This window comes from Lethenteron reissneri, chromosome 29 (assembly GCF_015708825.2).
Source record: "Lethenteron reissneri isolate LAM-NWPU_2019-01 chromosome 29, ASM1570882v1, whole genome shotgun sequence".
In the NCBI taxonomy this organism is placed as follows: Eukaryota; Metazoa; Chordata; class Hyperoartia; order Petromyzontiformes; family Petromyzontidae; genus Lethenteron; species Lethenteron reissneri.
Window position 1 is genome coordinate 2377214 of NC_083807.1, and position 27447 is coordinate 2404660.

A 27447-nucleotide genomic window follows, 5' to 3' on the forward strand; every position below is an offset into this window, starting at 1 on the left:
TGTACGTGCGCGTTGTGTACGTGCGCGTTGTGTACGTGCGCGTTGTGTACGTGCGCGTTGTGTACGTGCGCGTTGTGTACGTGCGCGTTGTGTACGTGCGCGTTGTGTACGTGCGCGTTGTGTACGTGCGCGTTGTGTACGTGCGCGTTGTGTACGTGCGCGTTGTGTACGTGCGCGTTGTCTTCGTGCGCGTCCGACGACGGTCTATTTTAACTGGCTGTGGTTTGTGGCTGGCAGGAGGAGGAGGGTGCCGGCTGAAAAGAGGTGAACACACCTCTTCGACCACCTCCTTTTCTGCCCCGCCCCACCGACCCGGGCATGATGAGGGTGGACGTCTCCCTCCTCGTCACCGCCGCCTTGGTCGCCAGCCTCTCCGTCTGCGTCGTTCACTCGCAAGGTAAAGAGAGACGCCGGCCGCCACGAGCGTCCTCACAGCGCAAAACGGTGCAATTGTGGACTTCAATGTGAAGAGGGTAAAGGCGCTGGTCCCGTAGTTGGGCATTACGGTGGCTAGGAGATGTTAACTACCTCGCCCGGTATACAGGAGGTCGTGGGTTCGATCCCGACTCTGACGCCTGCTGTATATTTGGAGTTTGCATGTCTCTCTCACCTCGTGGTCACGTGGATTTTTCTCTGGGTTCTCCAGTTTTTCCCTTCACATTTAGAATCAACATCATTATTTGGCTGCGATACATTTCCACGTGATAAGCCACTTCATTGAGCGATCATTTGTGGCCAGGTTGCTTCTGCTAAAAGAACTATATAGCTCAGTGGGCCTTAGCTGGTTAAATGAAAAAAAAAATGAATTGCCTGCTAAAGCCACTGCCGGCCGGAAGCACTTCCGCGCGAGGAATCTTCAGGGAGCTTCGAGAGAGCCCCTCGTGAGTATTTTGGCCTCTCTCTTCCACGCTGGCCAGATGTCTTGTAAGAGCGGGGAGTGTGGATTGGACTCGTTGTGGTGTAGGAATTTATACTGCTGGGTGCATAGAGGCCGGAGAGAGTTAGGGGGCGGGAGGGAGAGTTTCAGAAACTTGCACCTTTTTGTTTTAACCGCCGTGCCAATAGATGGAATCGAACCTGCGCCCTGTGTATTGCGAGCCCAATGTGCTCACCGTTACACCACGGCAGCATCCCTCGGGTATTGCTTCATCACACTTAAATAGCTCTCTGCACTCACTTCTTAAAACACATTTTTCCCCCCAGCTATAGCTGTGGCATGAAAGTCACGAATGACGTCATCGTAATTCAAAAACAAAAAAAATCGGTCCGATGGCCGCGCTGTCGTCGCTCAGCTATTACTTCAACGTTGAACGGAAGGCCGTAAGGAGGGCCTACAAAATACGAGGCCCTTAAAGCCTCATTGGCCTGAGGGTTAAACCGGCCCCGATTGCAGAGCGACTATAAATATGTAGGACACGAGAGCATTACAAGATGCAGGCAGAGAGGGAGACGCATCAACGTATATTCTTGTTATGGAGAGAAATACGTTTTTTTCTTGCTGTGGTTTTCACACCTGATGATGATTGCTTGTGTTGCAATCGAAACGTCGTGAGAATTTAGTTATTTTATTTGGTATTTTTTTATTATTTTATTATTTCCCTACGACGTGACTTTACCGAAAGAACCAAGAATATGAATCCCTGCAGTCACGAAAGAAGCTTTAAATCGAAAAGAGAAAGAAGTAGACAGAGGAGGGTGGGAAATTCTGGAACCTGGACTTACATCGGCTCACTTTAAACATTTTACAAACGCCAGCAGGACGTTGTAGTGGCTACATTCTCCAGCTGCCTGTAGATGTTCCCACGTTTCAGCTGTAAATCTAACGCATTGGCAAACTCCCGTGAGAGTCAAGCTTCTCTTGGGGAGAAGGCGGGGTTGGTGCTTTAACTGTGTTTCCTGGGGAACAAAGCACTTTTTTATCGGGAATTCCCTGCTACCAACTATCTCCCAGTTGTGCTGTCTGCATCTTGGATCTCAGCGAGCATTGGACCCACCTGGTTCATTGTAACACAGTGTGGATTCACGTAGCAATCGCAATATCAAGGACGTGCTCATTTTGTACAGACCGAGGCGGACGGTCATTGGCGGAGGAGATGGGAAGATCCCTCGTGAGTCTCGCAATCTCTTTGCGAGCACGTGGGTCCCACGATGAGTCTATCGGTGTCCATACGACACAACTTCCAGGTGCTGCGTTTTCCTGGTAGCACACAGGGATAGCTGCCACTGGGGAAGTCTCCTCTGGTGCAGGGCACCTAGAAATGTACTGAACGAGAGGTGCAGCATAAATACCACGTGATGACGGTAGTGACGATGATTATGACGATGATGGTGACGACGACGATGATGCTGCTGACGATGATGATGATTATGATGATGATTATGATGATGATGGTGGCATCTTTAACACTAAGCCACTTAATAACAACAACATTGAAATGCATTTGATAAGTGTCTGTGAAGACTGGAAGCTTCGATGGGTGTTCTGAAATTATTTTCTGCCGGTCGCATGAACGGGTTCCTCATGTGGTCTCGTGATGTCAGAACAAAAAAATATGGGGACAAATTTTTTTTTTTCCTTTTATGCTTGCGATTGTTTGCAGTGGCCCGGCAGGTGCCGTTTGTCAAATGTGCCGTGAGTTACCGTGTGAGTCAGACGCGATGTCGTCCAGTCGGGTGGTGATGGTCGCTGGCGGGTTCCAAAAAAACAAACACGAATAAGTGTATAATAATAGACGAGGAAGCCCTTTGAACGGAATCATCCCACTCGGGAAGTTTATGGCATCCCTCCCACGCACGCGGCACCACGTAAGAGAGCGGGGTGGGCTCTCCGCACTGAGTATGCTGCCACGTCGCGTATCCCACCCTCTGGGGAGGGACGGGGGGGACTGGCGGTACAAGTGGATATGTGAAATGGTCGGATAAGTGAACATCCACAGGGAATGACAGCTGCGCCAACGTGCACAATGAGGGTACCGTAATAATGTCAGAGAGCACTAAAGCCGATTTCAAAGAATGGAAAGCCTTTCTGTTCTCTCTCTCTCCCCATTGCAGGTTTTATTTGATCACAGCTACTGTGACAGCCTGGTGGGGTTGATGTTCAAACATCCACGAACTCTCCAGGCTTGGCTCCTGCTTAGCCTCTGAGACCTGATGACACATCGGGTGCGTGCCGAGCGGTTTGGTCAGTGGCAATTTGGAATTTTTATGGGAGAAACAAAACCAAAACTATTTGTATCTCGAGGACGTTGAGCAGGCTCACGAGCACATTTCTTTGATGCTCAAACCAGTGGTGTTGTGATGTCATGTTGATATTTTTTCCAGCGGCAGAGAGTGAATGGATTAATTTGAGATTTGGAGAACAACATGTTTTCGGCTGAATGAAATATGAAAAAAAAACACAGCCTCCTGGCAGACTGAGCAACACAAAGATGTCAAAACACGCACAGGACATAACAAATCTGGCAGTAGGCTAGGGCTTTGGATTGTTAGAATTGTTAATGATTACAGCATTTTATAATAAAAAAACGATGATAATTTAGAGCCCATTGAACATCTGCTGCTGGATGAAGACTTCGATACTCCGTGCCGGTCGTCGATGTTGTTTGACCATACTTCATCACGCCGGTCAGTGCTCATTGTTTCTGAGTGGAGCCAGGTAAGGTGACTCAGGTGCGTTGCAGACATCACTCGCCACTGATGTTAGCCGTGGCCGGGAATTTATCTGAAAACGCCGGGCTCATAGCGCAGGGCCCAAAAACCACCGCACCAATTCTCATTCCGCCGCAAATTTGAATGCTAAGACGACAACGCAAGTGACGGCGCTGTATGTTGGGCCGGGCAAATGTTGACTGTTCCTTTGCGTGAACGCTAACCTGGTCGTGCCGTATGTTTTCTTCACCGGGGGCTAGTTTTGGCACCAAAGAACCTCCGATTCAAGTTCCTGAAAGACAACAATGTGCAGATGGTGTGGAAGGCTCCGACGGGGAAGATTTCGGGATACAAGATCGTGATCGCTCCAGCACCCGGTAAGTGAGTGAGTGGGTGGGTGAGTCACTGAGTGGTCGGGTTAATGGGAGAATAGTTGAAAGGGGGTGGGTGAGTGGGTGAGTGGTTGGGTCATGTGCAGGGGTCGGCAACCAAAATAACATGAAGAGCTATGTATTTCCCGAATTTGGTAATAATGTAGTATTTCAAGATCTGCAATGCAAGTGGTGAATACGAGACGGTGGTAACAGATAACGTCATGAAGCGGTTCTCAAAGAGGTGCATGCGGCTCCGGATCCGTAGGTTGCCAACAGCCTGGATTTGTGGGTGAATGGTTGAATGGTTGAAAGGGTGGGTGAGTGGCTGGATGGGTGGGTGGGTGAGAGGGTGGGTGAGTGGCTGGATTGGTGGGTGGGTGAGAGGGTGGGTGAGTGGCTGGATGGGTGGGTGGGTGAGAGGGTGGGTGAGTAGCTGCATGGGTGGGTGGGTGAGAGGGTGGGTGAGTGGGTGGGTGAGTGGCTGGATGGGTGGGTGGGTGAGAGGGTGGGTGAGTGGCTGGATGGGTGGGTGAGTGAGAGGGTTGGTGAGTGGCTGGATGGGTGGGTGGGTGAGAGGGTGGGTGAGTGGCTGGATGGGTGGGTGGGTGAGAGGGTGGGTGAGTGGCTGGATAGGTGGGTGAGTGAGAGGGTGGGTGGTTCAATAGATGGTCGGGTTGTTGGGTGGTTGAATGGTTGGATCAATGGGTGGGTGGGTGGATAGGTAGATAAGTGTGGGTGAGTGAGATGGATGAGTTGGTGGGTGAGTGGATGAGCGAGTGGTTCGGTGTGTTTAGCTAATGGTTTGGTGGTTGAGTGGGTTCATGGGTAGATGAGTGAGGAAGTGAGGGAGTGGGTGAGTGAGTGCGTGGGTGAGTGGGTGGGTGTAAATTCATGGGTAGGTGGATAGATGAGTTGATTTATGGATGATTGAGGGTGGGTGAGTAGAGAGTTGAGTGGGTGTGGTGGGAGGCTTGGTGATTTTTAATCTGTGTGGTGAGTATGTGCAGGAGTGAATGTGGCGAGGGTGTATGGGCGAGTGCGTGGACAGTTTGGTGAGTGAGCGATTGTGTGGATATTCAATTATGTTGCTTGTGGCTTCTGGAAGAAAATGCATTTACGTAAGCACATTCTCTTTCATTTGAAAACATACTTGTTTTTGGCTACTTGTGCACAGAACATTCTATAGGAGAATCCATGAAGCACACACACGTCCTAAATTCTAGAAACATTGCCCGTCACGAAAAGCTTTTTCTGATTTAAAGGGAGTTTTTAATTTAAAGCATTTTTTAGGACAAAGATCTCATTGGTTAAAAATTTGTGGGGGAAAAAATCCATCTTGGTCTAATCTTAATGACTCACACCCGCGTCTAAAGACGCGGTTATCAAAATAAACAAATGCCTAAGTGACCGCAAATTTTAAGTATTTTTTTCTCATTGCGGCTTGGGTTGTTATATTTTCTTAGGGATCTTTCACTGTGCCGAGAAAAAAAGCGATTTCGGCCCCACTGATACTGGAAACGAACTCTTACATTTAGCGGTGTGCATCAAAGCCCTACGGTGAACGCGGCACGGCTCACCAGCGCTCAACTCTGCCGAGCCTCACGTTGTTTTATTGCTCGTGAGATATTCAAACAGCAAAGCAGTGTCGGCACAGCCCCCGAAAGATGACACTGTGGAACTACCTGTGAAGTCACGTCCAATAGGCCTCTTTTTATACTCTCGTGGGGCAGACCCTTCACATGCCCCCACGTGAAGAGTTTCCATCGCACGTCAACCAAGCCAAAGCTTTGTTTTTAATTCATGGAGCTGGAATTTGTCCAAGAAAAGCGCAATGTCAAATGGAATGTTCGTTATTTCTGCGAGTGCGCTTCACTGCCAGTGCGGCTCAGGCCATGAACGTCGCCGTTGCACCTGAGAATCGATCTCGTCACGTAGCTTCACCTGCGTGACGTTTTGTTAGGTTTTTTTACTTTCCCTATGTTCAATCAGGCGACCTGTGGATCGCGAGTTCGGTGCGCTACGAATTGTTCCGGCGGAAACGTCCGAACGTTTCTGTCCGCACGGACCTCTAGCTCGTCGCTTCCCTCCCGTTTCACCTAGTTGAGGGATGGGGGGGGAGGTGACGGGGGGGGGCAATAGCCTCTCTCTCTGCCTGCGCCCCCCCCCCCCCCCCCACCTCCACGTAGCACCGCCTGTGGTCACGGGGGCCCGGCCACGCGTGTGCCAGGTGCTTTTGGTGGCGGCGCCCCCAAACGGCGTCGCTGGCGCGCGTTAAGTCGGCATCAGTCGGGGGGGGGGGGGGGGGGGTCGTGCAAGATGGAGCATCGCGTTCCGAGGGATGGTGCAGATTAGAGGCATTCCTCACCGCCCGCTTCCGTGCGCTGCCGTCGATTCTCAGCCACCGCACCGAGAGTCCTCCCCCGATGGCGACACGGGCCCCGCGTTCGAGAAAAACGCCGTCGTTACGGCGTCTGTTTGTTTGTCTGTCGGCCGTCTCGCGTTGCGCCGATGACGATTGCCCGAGAGAAGGTTGAGCACCACGGTAACGAGATGTTAACTGCCTTGCCTGGTATGCAGGACGTCGTGGGTTCGATTCCCGACCCTGACACCTGTTTATTTGGAGTTTCCATGTGTTTCTCTCCTCGTGGTGGCGTGGATTTTTTATCTGGGTCCTCCCGTTATTCCTTCCTCGTTTAGAATCAACGTATGTTTAGCGTATTTGGCCACTATAAAATTTCACACGACCCTAAGCCACTCCGTTTAGCTATCATTTGTGGCCAGGTCGCTTCTGAAAACGAGCTACGTAGCTACGCGGGCCTCACCTGGTAAAATAAACATTCGTTTCGGGTTTTTTTTCGGTCAGTTATCACATTGCCGCGCCTTCATGTGGGCCGATCCGGGCTGCACGGAAGCGGCCTTGGACCTCGCCACGTGAACGCCGAGGAGAGAGTGGGTGGGGGGGGGGGGGTGCCGGACGGGGGGGCGACTTGCGTTGCCGTTCTCTTCTGGGCAGCAGCTGTCACGCGTCGGCTTCTTTCAAATATCTCAGCGCCGTCGTGCAGCACCGGGGTCGAAGGCCTATGGGTGGTGTCCGCCTTGCCCTGTCTCTCTTCCCCGCCGGCCACCGCTGCCGAGGTTGCGCACGGCACAGCTCTCAGCCTTGCGCACGTTCGTTCCAGTTGAGGGCTGGCGGTGGCTACGCTGCACGCGGCTAACGCGTGAACCCTGCGATAATGAGCAAGCCAAGGTTGGTGGATCATCGCACAAAATGTTGCGAAACTCCCCTTCCCCAGCGGGGGGGGGGGGGGGGGGGGCATCGAAGCGGTGACACGCCCCTTGACACGCCAGGAGAAGGCGGCACAGCACGTGAGAAGAAGATGTGCCGCGTGAGATGATTGCGTGCCTGTGTGCGTACGTGCCGATGTGTGCCAATTTTCTCTCCTCCCCTCGCCCCGCCCCTCTCCCAAACGTGGCAGACGGCGTTGGGCCGTCCAAGGAGCTGAAGCTGCCCAAGGGAGCCACCAAGACGGTGCTGAAGGATTTCCGTGCCGGCACCGAGTACATGGTGACCATGGTGGCCTACGACGGCTCGGCCGAGAGCCCGCCCATCGTGGGGAAAGTGACGAGTAAGCGAAGTACCGCCCGCTGCACTACCACGACGGGGGCACGCTGCCGCCCCCATCTAAAGTAGACTCCGGTTGTCAATCTGGTGCGGGTTTACTGGCTCTCGCTGGCTGGCTGTTGGTCAGTTCCAGAGTGCGGTCAGGGCTCATTCTGACCACAAGGGATGAACAAGCTCAGGTTAGCACGGTTGGTTATATATGGTGCGAAAGAAGTTCAAGCTCAGCGTACATGCCCGTGGTGTTGAGGATAATAATATTGATGAGCTATGTGTGTGGACGATCGTTTTTGTGACGCGGTTTGTCAATAACGTTGCCTTAAAGTGTTTTATTTTTTATGTTTTTTTATTTTCTGCATGGATGATCCCTGTTTAGCCCCCCCCTCGGCTATTTTTCACAAGGGAAACCCGTTGGTGGTGCTGCCCAATCGCAGCAACAGCGAAAACAAAAAAGACAAAAACATCGACATTGCAGAGAAGCGAGTACAGCAGGGTCCTCAAGGAATCCATACTCTTTGGGTCTTTTTGTAAAGTCACGTAGGTTAAAAAAACAATTACAAATTACAAAAAAAAAATTCTTTTGTATTATTATTATTTTTAATTTATTTTATTTTATTTTTTACCTACGTGACTTTACCGAAAGAACCAACGACTATGGATCCTTGCAGTCACGAAAGCTTCAAATCTAGAATGAACCTCCTCAAGGAATAATGCGCGTCTGACGAACGAGGCGCTCGATGGCGGTGAACGAAACGCACGAGCTTTGAGAAGAGGTGCCCAAAAACAAGTGAGGTGAGGGTGCCAGTGTAAGCTGTGTGTTTTGCCCTAATTGAAAGGTCTCTCCCGGAGAGACGGAGAGATCCATCTGTCATGAAGAAGAGCCAGTTACAAACTCGCCGTCAGATCGCGATTTAGAGATGTGGGCGCGGCGGGGGCGAAGGGTCGGTGGGGTCGGTGGGGTCACGTCCACTTCTGATCTCTCACCGCTGATGTTAGTGGGGAACGGGGAACAAACCCTGGTGGCTGGATTCTTAGTCGGTGCGCTGCGTCGTGAAACCTCCGTGCCCCCGCCCCGTCTCATATTTTGGAGGCACGACGCTCGCGTTCCCGTGGGCACGGCGGAGATGCGCGGTCGCTCGTCCCCCTCGCCGGCGACGGCCGTGCCAACGCCGGTCCCCAGGGCGCGCCAGCCGGCCACGCGTCAGTCAGAAAGCTTTTGGCACGGCGTCACCGCGTGCCCTAGCCGCAGGGGCTGGTTTCAATTAGCACGGTGACAACAGTAGCAGCCGGCGTCCTGAATAAACCAAAACTTCTCTAAGTCTTGACGTATTTCGTAAATTTAATAAAAAAAAAATTGCGCCATATGGTTTTTTTGTCCTTGCTCCATTGGAGGCTCAATCCCAAGCAAGTAGATTTACGTAAGGAGCAGCGTTCTTACTCCCCCCGTGCTCCCCTCCCCCCCCCCCCCCCCCAGCCTTTACCTGCCGCTGCGGGCATCATTCGAGACAGGAATGTGGGGAAATGTGAAGGTGGTAATAAAGTATCAATGAAAAAGAGATAAGGACGCAATAAAAATATATTATTAGCTAAAATGCTTTGGCAAAGCCATTTTTGAAGGTCTCCCCCGTTCTGTGCGGGGGTCGTTTAACCGCATGTTCACCACGGGTTCGTCAACGGCTGAAGAGACCCAGGTCAGAATTGGGTGGGATATCACTTGCCGCATAATGTTCATCGTGTTGAGTAATGATGGGGAAATTAACTCAGGTCTGTCAGGTTCATTGCACAGGGGCTCGCAGTGGGAACCACTAATCCTACCTCACCATCGCCTCCCTGATTGATTAATCAATCAAGATTGATTATCAGTTATCGCGCGCATGTGGCTGTATTCATCTGTCGTTTCAGTTATTGTCCACGTTTCAGACATCATCAGACTTAAGAAGCCGAGGGCGGTTGAGAATAATTCTCGGTTAGGTGGCCCACCAGAGCTTGCCGGGCGCTGTGGGCATGGGGCGGTCACCCCCTCGTGGTGCAACGTCCCTTGGGGAGGTTTTTTTTCTGGGCTTCTCTGGGTTTCCTGCCACACGAAGCCAAAATCTCGACAACGGATAAGGCCCTTGCCAAACATCCGAATGTTTGTTGCAGCAACCCTTCCTGAGCAAGTCTCCAGGCTCGGCGAGGCTTTTACCGGGGAGAGAAATGCCCTGGCGGGATTTGTGGTATCCGATGATCTGCATACATGGGATGGATTGATGGCGTGGCAACCCTCCCTCTACTGGATAAAAACAACTTTATAGCTCATCGGATTCCTCTGGTGTAACTATTTTAATTCGAACAAGTGCACTTTGTGAAAAGTGATGGTGGGGGGGGGGGGGGGGGGCGGGGCAGGGGGGGTGCAGAGATGGCGCCTGGGTGGCTGTCTCTTCTTTATGTGACAAAGAGCTTTACAGCGCATCGGGATTCCTCCAGTGTCAACAAATATTCTGATCTGGCCGCTCGTGAAAAAGACCAGTCACGGTGGATGTTCTCTCTCTCTCTCTCTCCGCACGCCGTGGGCTGCCGGTGAGAAGGTGCCCTCTTGCCACACGTGCGTGCGCATTTCCCTTGCCCCGCTGACAGATGTTGGATGGCGAAGGATGTTGCTTCGAGTTGGGCCGGACAGCTTAAATGGTGTGCGGCGATGAATCACGTGAGAAGTTTAAATGCAGGGGGGGTTGGAAAAGAATTGAGCCGAAGAAGAGTGAAAGTTGAAAAAATCCATTACCTTTGAGTGCTTTGAGATTATTTTCTTTTTCAAGCGTGCTTAAACTCTTGAGTGTTGCCGTAAATGTTACAGAAGCATCGGGGGGAATGTGATATTCACGAGCCCGAAGATTTCACCACGGAGCGAGGGTTTATAGTGAGGGATTGTGGGAAGGATGGGGAAGTTATCTCTCGGTGCCTGCACCGTGCCTCCAGTACCAGCACCACGGTGGCGAGATGTTAACTACCTCGCCAGGTTTACGCGAGGTCGTGGCTTTGATCCTGACCCTGACGCCTGCTGTATATTTGGAGTTTGCATGTTCTCTCCCGCCGTGGTCACATGGATTCATCTCCGAGTCCTCCGGTTTTTCCCTCGACAATTAGAAACATGCGTCTAAACTATTTGGTTGTAATAGATTTCCACGTGATAAGCCACTTCGTTGAACTATCATGTGTGGCCAGGCAGCTTCTGATAAAAAGCTATATAGCTCAGTGGGCTTTACATGGTAGAGTAATTTTTTTCTATTGTTTAGTTTGAAACTGTTTTAATAGTACCAGTGGTGAGGCAGGCACCGAGGAGAAACAGCTCACGGATACTTGGCGCTTGGTTCTTCGTCCGCGCTGAGCAGCGTTCAGGGCAACACTCACGAGAGACACACGTCCGTGTACACACGTGACAATAATTACGGTGATGATGCTGCTGCGTTGGTAGTGGTGCACAAGCACAAATAACAACAACAACAAATAAAACAACAACAACAACAAAATGAACACATTCATCAATAGCACTGCTTTAATAGATTATTCGATGACTTGGTGTCATTGTGGGTAATAGCTCTTCTTCATAGCCTTGTGAATAATGAGGCCAAAGAGTGGATCGGAGATGGAGACTGCACGTTACACCATGGGGCCTGATGACAATTATATTTGTAAAAATTATACGTTTGCTGGTGAGCAGTTCGTAAATTGGCACGTGAATCGTTACCTAATAGTGGCGATCTGACGCAATTGTTTTTTTGCCCTGATTTCTATTCGCTGAGCTGCTGTCCTTTTTATTTCGGCTTTCGTCGTGTCGGTGACCCAAGTCACGCTCGCGAATGAGGGACTTCTGTCCTGCTCTCCCGAATTTCTCTTCGCCATCCGCTGCAACAAAACGAATCTGACGCAACTGGAATCGAATGAATCAACGGCACTCGTTGGGATGACGAGAAGGAATTGAAAAACAACCCCTGGAAGTTTGTGGGGTTATTTTGTTGTTGTTGTTTTTGTTATTGTTGTTGTGACCTGAATTGTCGTGAGATTACCCTGAGCCCTACGCCACCAAATCCACGATTCTCGACTCTAAGAGTCACCGCACGATTTTTTTTTTTTGTTGGGGAGCAGTTGGTTGGGGGATGTGGAGGAGGGGGTGTGGTTTTTTAAATATCGATGGCAGGAGGGGTGTGAAAAACGACATGGACATTGTTTTAATTTACATTGCTTTGAGTGAACGCTCCAATGGCGTCGCAGGACCATGTGCGAGTGAAGTGACGAGGCTCAGCGAGTCCCCGACAACGACGGCGATGATGGCGGCGGCGTTTACTTTGAAACGAGATGCAAACCGACTCGGGCAGAGTGCCGGAGTAAAACGTAACGATGTTGCGTCGTGCCGTCGGCACGCCGTGGCCCGCTGCACATCTGTGAAGCACATGCACCGTGCCCGCGCGCGCACGGATGTGAGCGCACGGACACGTGCGCACGTTTGTGCCCGCGTACACATGTGCGCGCGCGCGCGTGAGCACGTGCAAGGGGAAATATCTTCGGATGCAACGAGATGTGATGTCTGAAATATCTCTCCCGTCAAGCCGTGTTGGTCACACGGGTGACACACACTCGTGCTGACACGTACGTACACACACACTCGTGTTGGCGCACACGCTAATGCTTGCATAAATGATGACGTACGCATGCACACTCGTGCTTGCTCAAACACAAGCGCTCTCTCGTTTTGACACACACATTCATATTGACACACACACACTCATACTGACACGTACGCACTCGCACTGACACATTCGTACTGACACTTGCATGCTCACACTGACGCTATTATACTGGCATACACGCACATACACTCACGACTGAAACACACACGATCCCACTGACACACACACTTGGACTAAGACGTGATACGTTAATACCGGCACACACGCTTTACACTTACACAAGCAAACATACAAAGACAAAGATCCCCCGTATAGCCTTAACAGACTGTAGGGGCAAGTGCTGTTAGCGACACGCACAAAACCCAAAGATACATGCAGCCCTTCACAATTTGCACAGCCTTTGAATTTTCCAATCATCCCTCCCATGCATAATGAGTCACAATAGCAATCCCACGTTTAAACATCCTCTTCTTAATATTATACTCCTTTAATCCTTCTCATTCAAACTTAAGAAGGATCTGAGATGGATGTGATCAATGCCGTTTGCGCAATGATGAAAGTAGTCACAAGTTCGGGTTTTTTTTATGTTGTGTGCGCTCGCTCGCTCGCGCGTGCGTGTGTATGTGTGAGTGTGCATAATTGATACCAGATTTCCTGCAGCTGAGCAGCCTAAGCATGGCCGCGTCTTTGCGAAGTTCACCGTTGAACTTGAGTATTCTCTTACTCCACGTCCCCTTAGTGAGTGGATCACGTAAGCCGATCTCTTATTATTATAATAATAATTTTAAAAAAAGTTAACCTTCTGGGATACTTTGGGGGCCGGCCAATTAATCTGGCGGGTGTCAAATATATATTGTTTAAATGACTGCGTCTGTACAGTCCAGTGTAATGTGAGTTTTCACGATAAGAGCACGGGTGAGGGGGGGTGTGCTGGGGGGGGGGGTAATGTTGCCTGGGAGTGACACCGGAGGGATGCAGCCGACCCCCGTGCGCGTCCCTTAATTTGGCGAGGTGCCTGCGCGCGTTCAGATGTAGGGTCTTCTGCGTTTTGCAACGCTTGAAAAGCAAAGCAAGGAGAGAGTTCCAGGCGCTCGATGCGCGTTGCAGAGAAAAAGAGTGGGGAAATAAATAAATGCATTTCTTTGCGTGCAAACATGTTGCGCGCGGTTGCTCGAAGCGCATGCCCGGATGTCCGTTGCCCCGTTGCGAACCTCATTTTTTCGTTGCCCTTTTTTGTTTTTCTGTACGCGGACAGTCGAGGCCAAGACGACCAAAACCACCACCAAGAAGACGTCGAAAAAGCCCTCTACGAAGAACGAAGACCGCTCATCTTCCGACGGTAACGTCGGCGCGCATTCACGACTCGAACCCGAAGCGCAGTTTTGCTCTCAACATCTTCCAGAAAAACCGGCCAAGAAAGGTCCCACGGTGGCGAAACGCTATTAAGCTTAAGACCCCTTGCCCTGGATTGGTGCGTGCGTGTGCAAGCTTGTGTATGTGCATTGGGCGCGGTAATGCAATCGCTGGCTCGCGGCTCTATGAACCCGGGTGACTCAAAGTCGATTCCCGCTCGCGGCCAACATCGGTAACGAATGTCCTGAGCCGGTCGTAAGCCTCTCCTCGTTTGACTCGCCCTCAAGATAGATGTGTACCAGGTGGGCGGGCGCAACACTGGCCCAGTGTAAAATGAAGAGCGCTCATCCATATGCGTGGATTCTTTAAAGCATTCCACCGTGCATTTGTTCCTCGACGCTTTATTGAACTCTAGATAATAACGGTGGCGCTCGCACCAGGCGCGCAGGAAAGTAGTCCTCGGCAAGAGCGATGGGGCTCCGATGGCGGCTCGGATTGATGCTGCGAGTTCTGGGCAATCCCTTTGGTCAGGAGACTCATAGCCCCTAAAAGTAGCGCAACTTCAGGGTGAATATGTCGTCGATATATCGGATCATCTTTACGAGAGAGTCATTGTGCCGCCCGCGCCACTGCGGACGAGACGCACGGGACAGGCAGATGGATGGAGCTTCTGCACGAATGCGTTCAGATGAAAAGATGCCGTTGGCTTGCCAGGTATTATTATTGGCGAACGGCGCTCCATCTACACGACGGGATATCCTCCGCAGCACAGAAAATGCGAGGTTGTACAAAAAACCGGTGGAATGGTCGCAGTCGGGTCTGACACCTTTAAGAGCGGCTGAGAGCGTTGGCGTCTTCGCCGCGCCAGACATGCACTGGCAGCGGTAGCGGTGAAAGTCGTTATTTACTCCGAGTCATTAAAGGACAAAGGGCCGAATACCTCGGGGTGCGCTAAAGAGTCGGTTTTAAATATCTCCCCTTAAACTGACACCGCGAGTAGGGACCTGCTTAGAGCCGTTACGTGCGGGGTGGGGTTAGGGGGGCTGGGAGGGTGTGGGGGGCATGTGGGGGGTCGGTGGAGGGGGGGGGTCTGGATATTGCATTACCGGCGCATGCTGAAATTCTGGCCAAGAGCCACTGGAAGTTGGGACGTTACGTTAAGTGATGGCCGTTGTCATCAGCACGCCCGGGCCCTGTACGCACCAAGCTAATGGCAGTGGAGAAATAGCCGACGCGAATGAAAAATGTAAACACTTTTATGCGTGTAAAAAAAAAAAATCCACCGGGTTGAAATTTCATCTACAAGTAATTAATGATTATGTGTAGGGTTAAGCACTCGCAACTAGAGTTTCCAAGGCTTTTGTAACATCCGCTTCCATCAAAGGCGAGCGACTCTGTACTGGTGGCGCACCACATGAAGGCAAGTGGAGTCGGTGGTTAGTAATGAATGGAAATAGAAAAAGGAATGGGAGAGGAGAGAGGGAAAGATAATGAATGGGGAGTGAGAGGAAGGGGATGGGAAAGGAGTGGAGAAACGGGAGCAGAGAAGTCAGGAGACATGAGGGGAGGGAGGAGGCTACACAATGGCCTTGACGCTGCTGCTGCTGCTGCTGCACGGAGCGGCGGCTGTTTTCACAGTGGGCGGGGAGAAGGGGTTCAGAGTGAGCATGGCTACACAAAAGTCACGTGGTTTACAGGAGGCTTGAGCTGAATCAGATATATGGATTGTTGTGAGCCAATCTCTAATCGCTGCTGGATTTAGTGGCGCATAAGCGGATGCCACCATCTCCATGGTCAGTGTTGTGGCCCCCCATCACCCATGCACTTCCTTTTCTCAGATTTAAATGTATTCCTCTCTCTCCTCTTTGGTGGTTTCACTCTGCGGGGGTCTGTCTCGGCCGCTGTTCTTGTCTCGTCATTCTTTTCGACAAAGCGTTGTCTAACGTCCGTACGTATTCCTTCGTGACCAGGAGTGAGTGAAGTGTTCTAGAGGGAGACCTGGGAAAAAAAAAAGTTCAGACAGACCTCAAATTGGTTTCGGTACGGCGCAAAAAACACAAAGTGGTCAAATTAAACGAACGCGGCGGACGATCGACCAAAGAAAATGAAATGCACCGAATTTTGAAACCCAACTGAAAAATAATGGATGTAATCAGAATCACAATCAGAATATGTATTTATACTGGAAGAATCCGATGAGCTATTAATCTTTTTTTTAACAGATGTCTAGTCGGGGCTGATCAAGAACGTTACAGAATGCCGTATTTTCCAGATGACAAGGCGCCCCGGAAATTAAAATGCACACCAAACTTGTGCCCGGTGTCAAGTGATACAAATCTGGTCACGCACACAAAGACAAAGATCCCCCCCCCCCGTATAGCCTCAACAGACTGTTGGGGCAAGTGCTGTGCATGTTGATACATTCCCCCAAACGCCCCCCCTGCTGCCACCGCCCCCCTTCACCCAAAGCGAAAATTATTTTGACATCGGGTTAAACAGAAAAAAAATGATGATTCATTATCCACCGAGTGAAAACCACACGGAGTCGTGCCTGCATTGATGTCGTCTTGGGGCAGGCAGCAGGCACTGCGTCGAAGTTCATGAAGACACCGCCGGGGGCTTGAAGAGAGAGGGCATCTTTGAAGCCTCCGTCTCAACCCCCATATGGCTCCAATTTTGCACTTCTTAGCCAAATTGCAAAATAGACATCATCGGCACCAGATAATGTTTTGCAGCCATCAGGGTTTGGTTGAACATTTAATTAATTAAATTATACGCTTGAAAAAAAAGCAAATGCATCCATACGTGAACTTCATTTATATATGGAGCCCGCGGAACCAATGGGCAGGTTTTAAATATTTATATTCCTCTGACTCCCTCTCTCTGTAAAATAAACATGCCCCCTGTTTCTGTTTGTCATCTTGGGATGTGGTCACATTTAGATGCTATATTTAAACCACATTGTATTGTACAGAGACCCACATCTAGGCCTGTACACTCACACAGCGACTCATGGCCTCACACAGAGTCTCATAGACTCGCACAGAAACTCATAGACTCCCACAAAGACTCATAGACTCACACGGAGACTCATAGACTCACACAGAGACTCATAGACTCCCACAGAGACTCACAGACTCACACAGAAACTCAGAGACTCACACAGAGACTCACAGACTCACACAGAGACTCATAGACTCACACAGAGGCTCACAGACTCACACAGAGACTCATAGACTCACACAGAGACTCACAGACTCACACAGAAACTCATAGACTCACACAGAGACCTCCCTCTTTACCTTTGCCTGTGACTGAATGCCTCTCGTTGTGCAGAATAAATATGCCCACTCATGCTGTGCAGTTGCTCTGAGGTGCGGTGAAATTAATACGGTCTATAAATCCACATCGTAACACTGCGTTGTGATAATTGTTTGTTTACCCTTCTATCTGGCAACAAAACTGACACCTTTTTTACAAGGAGTCATGTTTACATAGACCACAATACCTGCAGTTATAATGCAAACAACCCATGTGAGACTAGGCTCTAAGGAAAGCTGTCTCGGGTGTGGACCAATCAACTTCAAGGACAGTGCATACATTATCAGAGTTATGCTTTTTGTTTGCATTATGACTGCAGGTTTTGTGGTCTATGTAAACATGACTCCTTGTAAAAAAGGTGTCAGTTTTGTTGCCAGATAGAAGGGTAAAAAAAAGCAATTATCATATTTTTTACTGGCAAATGAGGTTCCAATGGTGTAAACTTGGTTGTGTTTGTGGTTTGTGTTGACGGCCCCTCGACCCATGATCCCCTTCCCCTCCACGCCCTCCTCCCTCCCCACCCCCCGCAGGCTGCGTCCCCGGCACCGCGGTCGACCTGGTTTTCGTGGTGGACGGCAGCTGGAGCGTCGGCCGCGTGAACTTCGAGAAGGTCAAGGGCTTCATGGCATCCCTGGTGCAGGCCCTGGTGCGTGCCGCTTCCTCCTCCTCGTCGTCGTCGTCGGAGGAGGAGGAGTCCTCCGAGGAGGCCGATTCTGACTCTGGGGGCGGTGGCGTCCGTGTCGGCATCGTGCAGTACAGCACGGACGCACGCACTGAGTTCTTGCCCAACGAACACACGGATGCCGAAAAGCTCATAGAGGCCATCCAGAAGCTCCCCTACAAAGGAGGCAGCACCAATACCGGTGAGTGGGTGGGATGGTTGGTGGGTGGAAGGTAGAATTGGTGGGAGGGAAGGATTGTGCGTGGGAGCAAGTTATTGCAGGGTATGTTGTTGTTTTAACGGGTGGAAGAATTGGTAGGAGGGAGAGAAGGATTGTTGGTGGGTGGGACGGATGGAGGGCATGTTGGTGGGTTGATAGGTGGGCAGAATTGGCTGGTGGGCAGTTGGAATAGAGGGTGCGTTGAGTGGAGCCATAGAGTGAAACCTTGCAAAATACCGCTTCAGCCAATCGGAGTTGTTTTTTAAGTTTCCGGCGATGGAAAAGTTTTTGCAAACGAGGAAAGGGGTTGTTGTTGTTAGCATTCGGGTCAACATCGGTGCCGAATATCTAACCCAGTCTTCAGTCTCGCCCACAATGAATCGGCCCTCAAATAAGTAGATGGCGCAGCACGTGACGCATCAACATTGGGTGGGGTGACAAAGGTGGCTGGACTTGGCACACATGACAAACCACCCCTCCCCCCAAAAGTGCGCATTTTCCGGCCTTAACAAATGCTCACTAACAGCACTCGCCCCAGCAGTGTGTTGGAGGCTATAACGGCAAGCCAGGGCGGGGGAGTTGGTCCTTGATCTTCGTCTGCGATTGTTTTTTTTTTGGCAGGAGATGCGCTGCAGTTCGCCCAGCGCATGATGTTCGCGGAGGGCGCGGGCACGCGCGACGGCATTCCCAAGATCGCCTTCGTCATCACGGACGGGAAGTCCCAGGACGCAGTGGCGGCACCCGCCCAGCAGCTGCGCAGCGCGGGCATCGAGATTTTCACTCTCGGTAACGACGGCGCTCGCTTCCGATCGGCTCTCCCATCTTCGTGTCGATTCGTCGTCGTCGCAGGCATCCCCGAGCCTGCAACCGCCGAGAATCCTGCGATCGTTTCAGGATTTGAGCCGCGCACAGCTGTTAATTTGCAGCGAGTTGATGGCCTCAGACCTGGTCACCGGTGGCCTTGCTTGGGGATCGATAAGGCTTCGCGGAGAGATGCATAGACTTGCGTAGAGAACCACGAAGAACTCGTTAGGTGATTCACAAACTCGCTTTTCGAAGGAGTTGAGATTAAGTCAGGTTCTCAAGCATAGGAAGTTGGTGGTCTCACAATGACGTCGCCAAAAAAATGAATAGGGGGACGGAAGTGGGGTAGACAATTTTAATTCCATTTACCCAGGCCCATGCCAACTATGCTAGGCCACCACACACGATCAAAAATCCTTCTTCCCACTGTCGTGATGGGGAAAATTAGTAACAAATAGACGTAGCATACTCCTCTTTCACCTGCCCGTTTATCCACGTAAAACATAAAACAAATATTATTATTTTATACACATCCCATTATCAAAAGGGCCCTCTGAGAGCGCCACGACTCGACGGTTTGGCTGCGATGGAGATCTGCCCCAACGCCGACGTGCCCGGCGTTCTTTTGATCGCCGGCCCCGCCCTTTTGATCGCCGGCAGGCATCAAGGAGGCGGACGTCGCGGAGTTGCAGGAGATGGCCTCCGCTCCGCTGGAGCGCCACCTCTTCAACGTGGCGTCCTTCGACGATGTCAAGGGCGTGCAGGGGGAGATCATCTCGCACGTGTGCCAGGGCGTGAAGCTGCAGATGACCGTTGCGCAGGAAGGGGAATCGTTGCCCGGTGAGCGATTCTCCCTCGCACATGCACATGAATACATGCACAGGATGACTCCTGTCTCCTCAGTGGTGATGTTTACACTTTGTACCAGGTACTCATTTGAGGCTGAGTCAATCTCGGAGAGGCCCACGACCGGTTCAGATAATCGTCACTGATTTTGGCCGTGAAAGGGAATCGAACTCGGGTCGCTGGGTTTGTAGCGCAGAGCGCTAACTGCTCCGCTACTGCTCCCCACAAAGACAAGATCCTCCATATAGCCAAACTGTTGGGGCAAGTGCTATTCGTGAGCACCTATGAAAGCTGACATGGTCCACAAGGGAGTGGGTGGCCAGCACCATGCCTGGCTGCCTTTGTCCCCCTACTGGCGATATTGGCACACGACTGCACCAGGTACTCATTTGAGGCCAGCTCGACCTAGTGGAGGCCCAGGCAGGACCGTATAGCAGCCAAAATTGAGTATTTCCACATGATAAGTCACTTCGTTGAGCTTTCATTTGTGGTTAGGTCACTTCTGAAAATGATCCATATAGCTCAGTGCGCCTTACCTGGGAGAATAAATTAAATAAACATAGACCGGTCCAGGTAATCTCCACTGGTGGTGTCGCTGGAACTGTTTGACCGTGTTTGTAGCGCGGAGTGCTGACGCGCTGACGCGCTACACTACCACTCCCCAGATGCATGTGGCAGGTATCTACCCCAGACCCGGGTGGTGGTGGAGGGGGACCTCTCATGTCTATTTGTGTGTGCAGCGAGCAGGAGGCGCGTGGACCTGCAGGTGAGTGACATCTCCACGCAGAAGATGCTGGTGTCCTGGCCCAGCGTCGCTGGGGCCACCTCCTACCAGCTGGCGCTGCGCACGGCCGACGGCCTCTCCTACAGCGACTACGTCATCACCGCTGCAGCCACCTCTTTGCAGCAACAGCGGCTCGCCAAGCTGAGGCCCGACACCACCTACCTGCTGTCCATGAGGGCCGTCTTCCCTGAAGGCCCGGGGTCCGAGACTGAGGCCGAAGCGACTACTGCCAGTGAGAGGACTGACCCCCTCCTCGTGCCTTCTCATTCGTTCCTCTGCCTTTCTGTCTTTTTGTTCCTTCCTATTCCTTTCGTTTGTCTTTCTGTCCTTTGTAGTGTCCTTCCATGCCTTTCTATTCCTCTGCCTTTCTATTCCCTTCCTGTGATTTTCTACAGCCCATGGCTTGGCATTGTGTCTTTACATTTCACTTCTTTCTCTGCTTTCCCAAAGCCCTTTTTTTCCCTCTTTCGCACATGTATGTTGCTTGCAAGTTTGTGGTTGTGTATGGGCACGGTGCTCGCTAACAGCACTTGCCCCAAACAGTCTGTTAAGGCTACACGGGGATCTTTATATCCACGTGGGGTGCGGCGGCGCAGTGGTTAACGCGCTACGCTACGAACCCGGCGACCCAAGTCCAAATCCCACTCACCGGCAACATTGACGACGATTATCTAAACAGGTCCTGGGTCTCCCCATAGGTTGACTCGGCCTCAAATGAGTGCCTGCTGCAGCGTTCAAATAACAAACGCAGCCAGGCACGGTGCAGGGTCACCCCAACCCAACGGGTACCCTCGCCAACAGCACTCGGCCCCAACAGCCTAGCGTAGGCCTCGCGGGGCAATCTCCACACCCCTCGTCTGTGCGCATCCACGTTCTCTCCTCGCCTCCCTTCCTCCCTCCCGCCCCCACCCCCGCAGAACTGAACGGCCTGCTGGTCACGCAGGAGACCCCGTCCAGTTTCCGCATCAGCTGGCCCCGCCAGGAGCCGTCGGCACGCCGACTCCGCCTCTCGTACCGCCCGGCGGCTGGGGGCAAGGCGACGGAGGTGACGCTGCCGCCCGGCGCCTCGTCGGCCCTCGTGCGCAAGCTGCGCCACTCGACGGCGTACAGCGTGGAGCTCACGCCCGTCATGGCCGCGGGGGACGGGCCCACCCTCAAGGCCACTGCCACCACTCTGGAAGGTGCGGAGAGAGAGAGGCATGGAGAGAGCGCGAGGGGGGACCCGGTGGAGGATTTGAGGAATTAAGTGAAGGGGGGGAGGGTTCGATTGCCTCTCCCCCAACGTTGGATCCACCCAAAATTGGTACCTTATTCGTATCTTTTTTTTATTGCCAAGTATTTTTTTTTTTCAAGAACACAGAATAGAGTGGTGACGTCACAAGCAGGGCGGAACAACGCGGAATGGTGCGCGACTTCTCCGGAAAATATTCGGTGACATAGATTAAGCCCTTCTCTAAATGGTTTTGGCCGTGGCCGCCCAGAGCAGCAGTCGCCAAAGGTCATACATTCGCATTGCTGGTACGCACCGCCCTTTTGTTAATCCACTGCTGGATGAAGGCCTCCCATGGCAGTCATGAGGGTTGATTTACCATACTTAACATCTGTGAAAAAGAGCTTTATAGCTCATCGGATTCCTCCAGTATAAATACATATTCTGATTCCGATGCTTTACTGTGCTGGCCATTGAAATAGGCAACTTAAGTACCGGTTCACATATCGCTCGCTACTAATGTAAGCCATGGCCCGCAAAAAAACTTAGGTCAGCTGGCGTTCACAGCACGGTGCGCCGACCGCTGAACCACCGCTCAACCTGCCCCATGCAATCACAAAAGCTCCGCATTTGTTCACGTTCAATTGCTGCGCCCGGTATTCATAAAATACCCTGCTGCTACTGCTGCCATCGCAAAATTACGTCCGTCAAGCGTTTGCCGTTAATTGGACTGAAACGCCTCCACAAAAGCGAAGGAATCCTCGTTCAAGGATGCTTCCTCATTCCAGTATAGCGTTGTGGAGCCCCCCGATCGCGTGCATAGGGGGGGAGCCCCACGTGGCAAGCAGTCGTGAGCTTGCTGCTGCTGCACATTACGGCCAAGGAGGTTCTTTCAGAACAGGGCTGTCGTTTCATTCGAAGCCGGCAGGCTTGAGTGGGGAAGGGGGGGGGTGGTCCCCTCATCTCTGCCGTCTGTCCTCTCTCTACTGAGATGCTAATGGATGGCATTGGGTTGCAGAAGTCCACGTCCGTTAATGCCCCTGAATACGATTAAGTTATAACGGTTGAGTCTGGCGCGCATTAACTTCATTTTTGTTGGTTGGTTCAACAGTGCGTCGATTCACAGGCCACCGTAGCGTAGATTACAATGCACACGTACGCACAAAGCGTACGCGTGCGTTGTAACCGCCAGTGGAAATGTTGTACTCGAATTGTAAATGTTGTGGATTTACTCTCCAACACCCCGGTGTGCTGAAGAAGTAACTAATTCGCACGTTTTGTTTACATGATAAAACTTACTAATTGGCTGTGTCGGGTGGTGGCGGGTTTTAGCGACACATTTATATTCACACGCTCTAACCCAAGAAAAAAAACGTTATTGTGGATAATATTGCTTGCGAAAGCCTAAGTGTTAAACTACGCAACAAAGGCTTTACCACGTTGTCTACTGTGGAACGAACTCGGGGCATATTACGAAGTTAGCGCTCGGTCTGTGATCAGCAGTGTGCGCCTTCCTACTAACAGAAAACTACTAATAGATAACGACTCGTATGCCGATTTAAAAAACTGTCTATCGAGAAACATTGATCAAATGTAATTATTGTCAGTCTCCAACGCGTATTATCCATCTGTCGCTCTGGCATCTCTATTTTACTGTCCATTTTTCTTTTAAGGCCACGGTGTTATTGACAAACGCGTTGAGATGTTTGTTTGTTTGTTAATTGTGCTCGTGCATCATTGCAAACGCAGCAGCAGCACCAAATTGTACACGTGTGTCTGTAAGTATGTTGAACTTCACCAACTGTGCTAATCGGAGGTGCGCGACATTCGACATACGTTTGACATGTCACGTAAGTGGAAATCTAACGTGACACATTGCGTATACGAGCGTGCGTGCGTGCACACGCGTGGGCGTGCATGCCTGTGTGTGTGCATACTGCGTGTGCGCGTGTCTGCGTGCGTGCATGCACACGCGTGGGCGTACGTACCTGCGTGTGTGCATACTGCGTGTGCGCGTGTCTGCGTGCATGCAGCCGCCAAGTTCAAGCCACCGAAGAACCTGCGCGTGCTGGAGGAGGGCACCGAGGGCCTGCGCATGGGCTGGAAGGCTGGCCCCGGCAAGGTGTCAGGGTACCGGGTCCACTACGCCCCCCAGGGAGACGAGGATGCCTACGGGGAGGTGATGCTGGGGCCGGACGACACCTCGGTGCTACTACGCGACCTCCGGTTAGGACCCCGCACCTTGTTGTCCACTTCCTCAGGCGCCCCGCGTGGATGTTTTGTACGTGCAATCTGTTCTCCTGTAACGCTGCGTCTTTTCATAAGGCGATTTGGATATAACGCGATGAGTGAATGGAACTACGTCGCGCGAGTAAGAATAAGCGGTAGTACGGCTGCCTCGGCGTAGCATCACCCAAGGCATTGGGATGCTGCTGGATGCTTCTAAATGCTACCCACGGACCTCAGTCATTGTTCTTCCTGCGTATGCATCTCACGTGTTATTGCGGACTGTGCTTTACCCTATATTATATATCTTGTTTATCATAACACGATTTTTCCATAACGCGGCATTCTTCAAGAGCGCAACTACCGCCGCGTTTTAGGAGAACAGGTTGTCTGTTGAACATCTTTCACACTGTACGTGGACAACCGTGCTAATCAGAAGTGTGCCGGGGGAAGTACAACAAACTAAACACAACAACGATCAGTTCTAACGAAATTGGTTTTCAATCTAAAAACTCATTGGCCTGCACAGATTCCGTGTGGCCAATGCAAATGCATGTGCAGCGGGGGAGTTGGATAAAGATGCATATGCTCACGTAGCCTGACTTTGAGTTTGTTTTATTTGTTACGCGCGTGATGGTCCGGCGTAGCTGGTTGCCTCGGCTATTTTTCCACGGGAGATCCGTGGTGCTGCATGAGCACAGCCGCATCAACAACATAAAATGAAAAAAAAATCGATATTGCAGAGTACGAGTACAGCAGGTCCCTTAAGGAATATAGCACAGAAAACAAACGAAGTATTTAGCGGTTGCAAACAAAACGTTAGGCGCAGGTGCAAGTAACCCCTCAGTTTAGTCTCACGGTGACAAAGAAGACGCATGCACATCGAAAAAAGACGTGGCAATCGTGTGGGAGCATAAGGCGCCAGAAAGAACAGTGAGATGCGGGTGCAAGCAAGCTGCATGTTTTGGGTTTCATAGGGAAGGGAGGGGACCAAGCTGTACGGGAGCGGCACGGCAATCCTTATTCTCCTCTTGCGACGACCGACCGGCTGCCTCCCTTTCCCCGTGAAACCAGAGACTCGCGCCGTTTCTCGTCGTAGCCGGGCCGTGCTGTTGCGTTGTCGATGACGCTGTCGTCGGGTGACGTGCCCGTGGGCAGGCCCGGCACGGCGTACGGCGTGAACGTGCACGCCGAGATGCAGGGCGGCGGGGAGAGCGCCGCGCTCGAGGCGCTGGTCACCACCAGCGAGTACGAGGCGGTGACCGCGCAGACCCCGACCGGTGAGCCGCTCCGTCCCACCACTGCCACCACCGCCACCACCACCATCGCCGTGGGTTGGATCCCGACCCTGACGCCTGCTGTATATTTGGAGTTTCCGCGTTTCTCTCCCCGTGGTCACGTGGGGTTTTTTCCCCGTTCCTCCGGTTTTTCCCTCCTGCATTCAAAATCAACGTCACCCACTTGAGAGCAATTTGCTTGGTCGTGGACGAACGAGACTCGTGCTTGCGTCGTGTCCCGGAGTCGCGCAGGCCGCTTCGAGTGCAGCTCGCAGGCGCAGGTGGACCTGGTGATCGTGCTCGACGGGTCCTGGTCCATCGGGCGCATCAACTTCCGCCTGGTGCGCGAATTCCTGGAGCAGCTGGTGCAGGCGTTCGATGTGCAGGCCGACAAGATCCGTGTCGGTACGCGCGCGCACACACGAGTGGTCGGATGTACCCGTACGCATGCATGCACGCACAGACACATGCGCGCGTGCATGCACGGTCGGTTGCACTCGCACTAACGAGCACTTGCATACGTACATACGATGTACGCGTAGGATTCGGTCGCGAGCAATTGGCCACGTGAAATCCTGAGCAATTTTTTTACGTCGAAAAAGTCATGATAACAAATAATTTCGTTTCCCCATATTTTAACCACACGTTCCGATTCCTTAACGCCCGCTCTCGGTCTAAAGCCACCATCATCGCAAACATGCTCGGCGGGCCGCACTGCGTCGATTCTCGCCGCACAGCGACGGGAGCCGTTGCGTTCCAATGTCCCGCGTCTCGTGTGTCCCCCCCCCCCCACCCGGGGCAGCCCTGTCCCAGTACAGCGGGGACACGAGGACCGAGTGGGACCTCAACACGCACACCACCAAGGCGGCGCTGCTCGAGGCCGTTCGCAGCCTGCCCTACAAGGGAGGCAACACCAACACAGGTGAGGGCTTGGCACATGGCACGTGGCACTTTCGAGGTCGCAGTGAGAGATATTGGGTCGATCCCGCCCCTGACCCCCGCTGTATATTTGGAGTTTGCGGTGTCTCTCTCCTGGTGGTCGCGTGGATTTTTCTCTGGGTCCTCCAGTTTCTCCCTCCACATTTAGAATCAACATGTATTTGAGTATTGGCTGCTATAATTTTTTTACACGGTGATAAGCCACTTCTTTGAGATATCATTTGTGGCCAGGTTGCTTCTGAAAAAGCGCTGCTTAGCTGAGTGGACCTTACCTGATACATATATTGTTTTTAATGTGTAGTAGTTGAGTTTAGTCTGGTCTACAAGAAGCGATCACCGTGACCAGAAAAATGAATGAGTGGATGAAGTTTCATCCAACGTCCGCGTTGGCCGCCGTGCGACGACCGACGGAAGAGAAGAGAGCGGCGTGAAAATCCCCGTCCACGTGTTCTGGGTTTAAAAAAAAATGGCACACTGGTAACTCGTGTGCAATAACTTGCCACACGTGATTTTCTTTTGCGAATTTTTTAACCCACTAGATGGCAGACTTGTCACGTGATCAAACGTGGCGGGGGCACCCTTGCACACCTGCACATGAGAAGAGCGGCGAGCTGTTAGTTCGCTTGTCGTGCTCTGTTCGGGTGGAGAGACGAGTGCGACGCTTATCGAGGAGTAAAACTGCAATATCACAATGATAATAAGAGTAACGTTTAGTCTTTTAAAATATATAATAATTGCGTCGTTGATGCATGTTGCTTTGGACGGAGGCCAGGTGGTGAGCCGGCAGCGGCAGCTACCAACAATTTGCCCAATCTCTGCAGTCCTCTCTCTATTGATGTGGTCTCAGCCAATTGATGAGTGTTTATGCACGGTGACAACTTCATGACACACGGGGGCAAGGTTTCCAGATGGGCGTCGCGGCCGCGATGGGGATACGGGCGCGCTCGCGTCGCCGGGGGCGGGCCTTGGCTGGTCGATGTCGTCCGTGTGGAGGTGGTTGAATTCGGATGAGAGCCGAAGGAGCAGCAGCGAGAGGACTGTTGGAAAGAGCTCTTTCATTTCTGTCGGGGCGCACCCCCGGCGGAAACCCTCGTTGGGACGGGATTTTCCAGAACATGTGGTGCACAGTCCAGACCAAGCCCCCCCCCCCACTCCTCAACGGCCATCTGCTCGTTATTTTCCATCTGTAGATGATTGAAAACATTTTAATTTAGATTGAAATTTGGCCAGAACTAGTTTATATATATAAGTATATACATATTTACGACTTCTTATATTTCTCCTGGACACAAAACAATCCCTTGAGATGGAACAGTTTGCTTTGCAAGGGCTATCCAGGCTGTCAGCTGACAACGTGAGTGTTGAACACGTCACGATCACGAACATCATGCAGACACGTTGAAATCTGCAACTCGTAGCCGATGCACTTATGAATATCACACCCAGGCAGACGCATGTTCACATATGTATGATTAAATGATGCACCCTTTTGGCAGGGTGG

General features: G+C 51.8%; 1 protein-coding gene across 3 annotated transcripts in view; it reads left to right on the forward strand.

The window, feature by feature from the left end:
- The window catches only part of LOC133349121 (collagen alpha-1(XIV) chain-like), a 96490-nt gene that overhangs the window by 9324 nt on the left and 59719 nt on the right, over nt 1-27447 (forward strand). For all 3 annotated transcript variants that reach the window (XM_061562325.1, XM_061562323.1, XM_061562326.1), the window contains exons 2-14: nt 238-397; nt 3909-4025; nt 7499-7648; nt 13561-13644; nt 17510-17842; nt 18482-18646; nt 19325-19504; nt 20251-20526; nt 21212-21475; nt 23538-23730; nt 24889-25010; nt 25260-25412; nt 25810-25929. In XM_061562325.1, coding sequence (XP_061418309.1) covers nt 319-397; nt 3909-4025; nt 7499-7648; nt 13561-13644; nt 17510-17842; nt 18482-18646; nt 19325-19504; nt 20251-20526; nt 21212-21475; nt 23538-23730; nt 24889-25010; nt 25260-25412; nt 25810-25929 — 2236 coding nt within the window. In that variant the 5' untranslated portion in view covers nt 238-318. The remainder of the gene's footprint in view (nt 1-237; nt 398-3908; nt 4026-7498; nt 7649-13560; nt 13645-17509; nt 17843-18481; nt 18647-19324; nt 19505-20250; nt 20527-21211; nt 21476-23537; nt 23731-24888; nt 25011-25259; nt 25413-25809; nt 25930-27447) is intronic.